The sequence below is a fragment of the Eimeria acervulina genome, genomic scaffold, assembly GCF_000499425.1.
Source record: "Eimeria acervulina Houghton genomic scaffold, Eah_scaff195, whole genome shotgun sequence".
In the NCBI taxonomy this organism is placed as follows: domain Eukaryota; phylum Apicomplexa; class Conoidasida; order Eucoccidiorida; family Eimeriidae; genus Eimeria; species Eimeria acervulina.
The window spans coordinates 41,143-49,293 of record NW_013550074.1 but is presented as its reverse complement, the minus strand read 5'-3'; the positions used below and the strand labels follow the sequence as shown (position 1 = coordinate 49,293).

The 8,151-nt window shown below is 59.2% G+C and overlaps 1 protein-coding gene across 1 annotated transcript; it reads right to left on the bottom strand.

Moving 5' to 3' along the window:
- Positions 1–472: 472 nt before the first annotated feature.
- Positions 473–6,986, bottom strand: EAH_00024720 (hypothetical protein, conserved; the record flags this gene model as incomplete). Its single annotated transcript, XM_013396745.1, has 3 exons — positions 473–849; positions 1,141–1,409; positions 1,966–6,986. The coding sequence occupies 3 exons, from the start codon at positions 6,984–6,986 to the stop codon at positions 473–475; spliced, it is 5,667 nt and encodes a 1,888-aa protein (XP_013252199.1).
- Positions 6,987–8,151: the final 1,165 nt, after the last annotated feature.

The window sequence follows — 8,151 nt, the reverse complement described above, 5'->3', positions numbered from 1 at the left end:
TTAGTCTGCAATCTCTATGCCCAACTAAACTACACCCCAACAAAAACCCACCTAGACACTAAATAAACTGAACTCTTTGCAAAATAAGCCCTGGAAAAAATGTAAAACTTACACTGCATTAACAAATCCCTGCTCAAACTAAACACCAAGCTATACCCTTCCTAAATCCTGCCTAAACCTTACCTAAACTTTGCCCTGGTAGAACCTTTCCTAAGCCCTGAGATGAAGAGTGCCTTGCAGAAGCCTGCCCAAGCCTTGACTAAACTAAACCCTAAAAGAACCCTACCTACCGTGGCTGGACTCTAACTAAATCCTAGAGCTGTGGTACTGTTCGATGACAGTACGCCTGCCTGGCTAATTCGACCTTCCGGCTGCGGAGGAGCGTGTATCCCGCCGCCTACGCGCGGGTTCGATGGTCTCGTTTAAATCACCATTGAAACCTGTGGGTCATTGCATGCAAATGAAAAAAACACTACATGGGGACGTCTTGATGCTGTTGGGGAGCTCCAAAGAAGCCCCCGCCCTGCACTGCAGCCTCTGCTGCCTGCCTGAGGCGCTCAAACCCGGTATACCCTGTAGGCGAGCCCTCATTCCCCCTTTGCGAGCAGCAGCTGCAACTGAGTTTCCACGCGGCCTTTGGGTTGACGGGTTCACCTGTGGGGGTGCTGGACTGGGGAGAGCCAGTCGGCTGCAGTGCATTGAGGCTATCAGCAAGAGAAGGTTCAGAAGCGGCTAAGAGCTCATGCGTGCGCTGCAGCAAACCCCCTTTCATCAAGTCCTGCAGCTTGGAGCGCAGACAGTGCTGCCGCCTGGGTGGCGGTGCGCTGCGCCTTTGACGCCAGTGCTCCTCTGCACAGCCGACAGACGCATGCAGCACCGCACACAGAGCAACCGGTAGACAAAACGTCTCCACCTTAGCGAGGTGTCACTCGCTGCTGCTAAGTGTTGCCCTCGCGCGGTGTGGCCGCTGCTGCCGCTGCCGCTGCTACCGCTGCTGCCGTTGCCGCTGTTGCTGCTACCTGCACCCCTTGCATTTTGTGTGCTATTCCCATGCATGCACGTGCCGCTGCTGAGTGGAAGCAATCGAACACCTGTGAAACGCACTCAAAAAGGACAGAGAACAGCAGCCAATGCACCTACCGGAGTGTGAAGGTTCCTTTGTTCCTGTCTCCTCCGCTGCAGCTGCTAGAGCCTCCCAGGCCTCTTTGAGCAGGGGAGCGACACAGCGAGCGCAGTGCAGCTGCTGGGTGTAAAGAGAGGGGGAAGATTCTGAAAGTATTCGCGCAGGCGGAAGGGACCCTAGCAACTCCAGCATGGCCTCCAGGGCAGCTGCCGCGTGGCTGCGTACCTTGGTGAGCTGGGAGGCGCTCAAACAGAGGCAGACCCCCCGCCAAAGCGGCACGAAAAACCTGCAGCGCAGCAGCAAATGCATGCGTCAGCGAATGCATGTGGTAGCAAGTGTATGCGTCATAGAGTTGCAAGCCAGCGGGCGAAAAAGGAGCAGTCTTTTGAGGGGCGAATGGCACAGGCAGTGGGGGGGAAGGGGGAGTGGGGCTCAAGTAGCTAGACGCTTCCTGCACAGCCGGCTGCATGCATGCATCCATCCACCCATCCATGCACTTCAGGACCCTTGGTGCCAGCCCAACTAACATAAGAAAACGCGCAGAACCGAAAGGAACAAACACGCATCAAGCCAGGCTGCGCAGACTAGAACATCCAAAGTTTTGCAAAACAAAAACACGGGAGGTTTTGTCACCCCTAGACAATCCACATTAGCAGCAATATACACCCAGAAACCAACAAGATGCGCAATAATCGAACGACAAACCCCCAAGATCAAGCAAACAGTCTAGGAAACGACGACACAGGCCGCAAAACCCAGCATACCGAGCGACCAGAAATAAACAAAAAAGAAGCAGCGAAGGCGGAAGCCTCCATCTGCTCTGTAGCGACATTCGAGCTCACTTGCTGCACTCTGTGTCAATGAGTTGGGAAGCCGCATGCGCAGAATAGAGAAGCCGGATGCTGTTGCATGCGTTCCACTGCAGTTTCAGCTGCTTGAGCCCCCAGCCAGCAGCCGCAGTAGCCGCACCACCAGCAGCAAGAGGCTGTGACGGCAGCGGCGCCCCTGCAGCGCCGGTCTGTATAGCAGCTTCCCTGTAGCAGCAGCTGCTGTCGGGTTCCCTGTCGCAGGCCTCCCGCTGCCCCCTGCAGGGTGGCGTGTGCGGGTCTTCCGCTCTTCCCGTAACCTCTCCCCTTGCGGACAGCAACACCGCTGCCAGCACTGCCAAAGAACGCAGCACCTCATCCAAAGGTCGCTGCCTCCCCACGTCTGACGCACCTTCCCTCCTCTCGCCATCCCCCTGGGAGGACTCCTCAGGAGGCCTTTTGCAAGCATGACGTAGGTCTTCCTTGACTGCGACGGGCCCCGCCGCCTCCACGATAGACAGCAACAGAACAAGGGGTGTCACCGCCCCGATCGCCCTCAGCCCCACCGCAACTGCTGCCGAGGCGTTGGTTTGTGGCTGATGCTGCTGCTGTTCCAGCACGTCGTTGATGCCCTTCAGAACCCCCACCCACACATCCCCTCCTGCAATCGATAGGCTGTGGCTCATCTCCCCCTTCTGGTGCTGGCGTTCCTCGTCCTGCTCCTTTGGCTGCTGCTGCTGCTGATGCTGTTGCCGCTGCTGCACGGCACCGGCTGCCTCGCACAGGGCGCCGAGCACTGCAGCGCGAACGTCGTGAAGAGGTGTGTCAAGCTGCAACAGCAGAAGGTGTAAGGTTTCCCTGAGCAGGGTGTCGTTGTCTGATAGTTGGCATTCTTCGGGAGGCGCTATATCCTGTGCAGTTTTTGCTGCCTCATCTGCTGTTTCCTCTCCACCCGATGAAGGAGCTGCACGGTGATGCTGATGCGGCTGTCCGTGCGTCTGTGCTGCGAAAGCCCCCAAAGCAGTCGCAGCAGCGATCCGGACACTGCGGGGCCTTTCAGGTGCCATGAGGCCCCTCAGAGTCCCCAATGTCTCAAAGTTCAACAAGCGGCAGCGCCGCCACTCCTCCTGTGTCACCCGGCACAGGAACGCGCATGCGCTCACCAGCAACTCTGGATGCTGCTCCTGTTCCTGTTGTTGCTGTTGCTCTTGTTGCTGCTGTGGCTGCTCCTGCTGCTGGTCCTGCTGGTGCTTTTTCTGCTGTTGCTGCGCCTGCTGCTGTTGCAGCTGCGGGTCGGGCGACGCCGCAAAAGTGGTTGTGGGCCTCCCTTTGAGCAGCGGAGTAATGAGTTGCGACTGCAGCAGCGCAACAAGGGCTGCGCGGGGTCTGTACAGAGCGGAGTCACTGGGAGGAGACTGAATGGGGGCCCGTGGGGCCATCGGAGTGAAACCACCGCGAGGTTGAGAGTCCGAGGGGGCTTCGGTTGAGTCCTTTAACGGTTCTTGAACTGCTGGCGGCAAGACTTCCAGCGCGAGCTGCACTCCCTTGCAGCGGAGCGAAGAACAGGGCGCAGCCAGCAGCGCGCGAAGCACTCCGAAGAATGGGCCTTCAGATTCCCTGAGGGGATGAGAAGCTCTGCTCGCAGCTTCAAGGCATACATCGCCCCTTTCCAGCAGCAGCAACGCTTGGGGGTACTGCCGACTGGTGGCCTGCAGCGCTGCAAACAGTCCTCCAAAGAGGGCCTGCCCCTGTCTCGCGCAGCTGCTGCACGACCCCCTATCTACCTCCGCCGGTACACTTACTGCCCAGCCGCTGCATGACGCTGCATCGCAAAAGCAGCGCTCTACGGGCAGAGCGCCCCCCTGGAGGCCCTTTGGTGAGGAGCCTCCGCCGCAGCTGTCCTTTGGATGCATTCGCTGAGGCCCCCCTGCATCGAGGCCTGATGAGACATGAAGAGAGCGCTCTTCAAGCGCACGGGGGTGTTGGAAGGCAGCAAAGTTGGCACGGAGAGACAGCAAAGCCTGCAGTGCCTTGCAAATAAGATACACCAGGCAAGAAGGCCCCGCCACGCTCGCCTGCCTCCCCACCGGCACAAGCAGAGCCTCCGCTATTTGGGGCTGCCGCTCTTTGCCACCCACCACAGCAGCAATCATCGCCAAGGTAGGAGCCACTAGCCTCAAGGCCAAGGGGCCTCTCGCCACCACCTGCCCAGCGAAGGCCTCGAAGCCTTTCGCCAGACTGCATGCACGCTGGGGTGTCTCTGTGCCTTGTACCGTCTGCGCCGAGGTTGCGAATAAACCGGATCCTACCCCCTTATCTGGCTGCACGGATGGCGGGCCACCAGCAGTAGCGCCAGCAGTCGCAGCAGCAGCAGCGGCTGCTGCTGCTGCGTGGGTCCGTCGTGCAACAATGGCAGCAGATGTAGCCAGAGCCGTGCACTCAGGGCCGGTGGCTTCAGTTTCCTTCTTGCTGAAGCAAAAGCAACAAGACAAGTGCTTCCGCTGTTGCGACAGCTGCTGCATCTGCGTATCGAGTGTCTCAGCAAGCAGCAGCACCACAGGGTGGGCAAGACGAAGCGCAGCAGCCGAGACGCCGGGCTCCAGGAGACCCGCAGGCAGGGCTGGAAGTGTCTCTGCCAGACCCCTGAGGGCCCCTACAGCTTGGCTGGGTGTGTTGCTCCTTTCAGGGGGAGGCGAGGTGTGAGTGCTGCTGCCGGACGGGCGACTTGAGCTCTGCTTCCGTAGCTCGCCCTCATCTGCTGCTGCTTCTGCTGCTATCGTTGTTGCTGCGTCTGCATCTGCGAGGGCATCTAGAGGAGCAATAGGTGCAGCAGACGCCGCCGGTGCAGGGGAGGCAGAAGCGGCCGTCTCTGGGTCGGCTGTTTCTTCTCCGAAGCCCATTTTATTTCCGGAAGAGACTCCCGCTGTGGGTGTCTCCTCTGTGAGTCCCCAGCGCACAACCCCCAGGAGACAAGCAAGAGCGCAGCGCGAGACCTGACGGACGGTGTGTGAGAGGGAGGTGAAGGCTCCGAGGCCTCCGGACGGCTGCTGGCGCCCTGGCAAAGCAGAGCACCTCACGCTGTGGCTGCGGGCAATACCTATGCCTCCCTTGCAGCCCCCCGAGCCTGCAAAGCCCAGCAGTCCCGCAAGGCGCCCCCAGTCCTCCGCCCGCATAAGCACAGCCTCCGGGCCGCAGCGGGCGCAGCAAGACGCAGGCGCCGGCCACTGGCGCAGAGGCGAAGACTCCAAGAGGGCGCACACACAACTCACGGCTGCCCTACACACCTGAAAAAAACCAGAACGCATATCAGCAACAGCAAATGCGCTCCCCCGCCCCTGAACCACAAACCCTAAGCCCTCTGGTGTAGTGAAGTAGACAGGTAGCACGCAGGCGCAGATCCGCATGTCTCCGGTGCCACGGAAATTGTCTGAACTCACCTTGGGACTCTCGCTGGAGATGACGAGGGAGCTCCAGGGCAACTCGAGCTGCTCCGCCCTCTCCAGACCGAGCAGCCGGCGGAACCATTCGTCGGCTGCTTCTGCTGCTGCTGGCGGTCGCGAGGTCAGGGGCCCCTCCCTTTGAGGGTCCCTGGGGTCCCCTGCCGCTCCGGAGGCGACTCTGTGCAACAGGCGACAGCCCAGGGGGGATGGCGGTAGCAGAGTGGGCCTCCTGCACCGCAGCAGCAAACCCCAGTACGGGAGCAGCTCTCTGCCACAGAGCCGCAGCAGCCCGTCTATGCACCGCAGGCATTCTAGGCGCACAGAAGGGGAGGAAGAGCCCCGATCTGGCGCTGCACTGGGAGCTTCCTCCTCTGAACAGGAGGCCCTAACTGGGAAGCAGCCCCCCCCTACATGAGGGGTAGGGCCCCCCCTCCAGCTAAGACCCGTTGGGGGCCCGCGAGAAGCACAAGACGCAATAGAAGCAGCAGCTGCAGGAGGGGAAGCGCGCCTTTTGCTGCCTTCCACATCGCTCTCTTGCGTCGAGGCGAAGTCAGTCGTCAGGCCACAAGAGGGGCCCCAGCCTACTGCAGGAGCTGCGTTTCGCAGCTGAAACGGTTGCGGCACCGCAGCAGCGGCAACGGGCTGCGCCAGCGCCAGAGGCAACAACAGCAACAGCAACTCGACACTCAGCTCTCCCTCTGCACCAAGGGGAGCCACCGTAGATGCAAAAGGGCTTGTACCTTCTGCTGCAGTGCAGAGGCCTCTACCGTCAGCAGAAGCAGCAGCGGCACTCCTTGCTCGCGCCAGCTCGCATAGGAGGGAATGAATCGACAGGAGGAGCGATCTTATGAGTGCCACGTGCTTCGGCTGCGCAGCAGCTAGACCCAAGCCTAAAACGTGCTGTTGCTGTTGCTGCTGCTTCAGATAACGCTGCATCCCTCGGTCGTTGCGTGGACGGGGCTCGGACCCCAGCACCCGGTGCATCGCGACTGCAGCGGCAACAGCAGCGGCAAGAGCCTCTCCCAGTGCAGCCGAACCCCGAGCTCCCAGTTGAGGAGCTGTGCGGAATGCAGCTGCGACGCATCCCAAAGCCTGGCGCTGCACCATGATTTCTGCAGAATTCGCCGTTGTGCTGCAGCGCCAGTGGGCGGCAATCAGCAGCAGCGTAGCCCGTGCTGCCTCAGTTGCATCCCTCTGGGCTGCGCTCTCGCTCTTCTGCTGCATATGGGAGGCGAAAGCAAGGCCTAATGCACCCCCGAATTCTCTCAAAAAGGCAACTACTGCTGCAGTTGCACCCCGAGAATCACCTGCCTCTGCACAAACCGTCGCACGGCGGGCCAGAGAAGCCAGGGAACCCTGCAAGCGCTGCTCTTCTCGACCCTCCTGCTGGATGTGGCAATGATGCTCGAGCAGTTCGAGGAGTCTGGTGCACATTTGGGCGTGGCGTCGCTGCAGATACGCGGTGTAGGTCAACCCCCTGTGAGGGACCGCAGCGCTGCCTCCCCGCTGCCTCTGGCTATGTGCGCTTCCTTCTGCCTCGCCAGGAGGGTCAAAGGCGTCATTCTTCTTCCCCTCAGAGGAAAATCGGCCCGATTGGGGCCCCAAGGGTCCGCCCATCTTCTCTACTAAGCTGAGGGGGGCGACGCCTCACAGGCGTCCCCATGTGCCCCTCACGCCTAGGCAAAGGGACGCTAAGGAGAAATCAAATGGCATCAAGGGCTGAAATTTTATTGCCGATGAAAGGCAAGAACTATTTCTGGTTTGGGATGGGCAGCCGGAGCTGTCACTACGGCGATTCACGCTGCCTGCTTGCAAACCCCCGAGCCGCAGCGCCGGTGCAAGAAGGCAATTTGCCTTGTTCTGCATTCATGTTCGAATGATTGTTAAGCGAGTATGCGAATTGGGTTTAGCGACGGAGGTCCCTTCTAATACGCCAGCAAAACATGCAGGCAGAGCCTTCGGCGGTGCTGAGGCTGGGGCAGCCACAGTGTTATGACAATATAGGCCCTTGCTCAGCCAAAAGCTTGTTCTTTTAAATACTAATGGACTCTCCAAAGGCACTTCGAGTTTGATTTCCCTTCCAAAATTGCACTCTGCGGTTGCTGCCCGGCGCAGGCTGTGGACAGCCCGATGTCTGTCTGCACGGAGAAGATTTGCATCCCTGCAATGTTTGCGTTTTCCTTCACCAGTATTTCGTGCTTATCTTGTCTTTATTTATACTTTTTCTTTATCATTATTTCCCGATTATATGCGGGTTATTAGTCTGCTGAAGGGCACCGCGAAGAACCTGCCATGGCCAGAATAGCGTCATGCTGGTGGGGCTTGTGCATTTAGAGGCCCCAGAAGGCAGGCAGGAGAAGCCAAGTGCAAATTTACTAACACTTTCATGAAAATAGATCTGGGTGTAGCCGCCGCTTAACTGTCTCATATCATCCGGGGCTGCTTGGCCACTGCAACTGCCGTTGTGTGGCATCCTGTGTGGTACGATCGTCGTCGGTTGTAGAGGGGGGCCACTGCGTGCTGATATAGAGTCAAAACAGTTAAGACAACACTTCCCAACAGCAGCGGATGTTTCCTCCTAGGACACAGCTGAGCAAGGGCCTGCGTTGCATGCCATGTCTGACGTTGGGAAAGGCAAAGCAGTTGGTCAGCAATTGTCTGCAGTGCTACTGCATGCAGCAAACGGTGATTGGTTGTGCCTGCATGTGTGGTTGCCTTGCAGCACTGGTTTCAGCGAAGTTTATTACAACTCATTACAGGCCGCCTCCTCTACAAGGGCCCC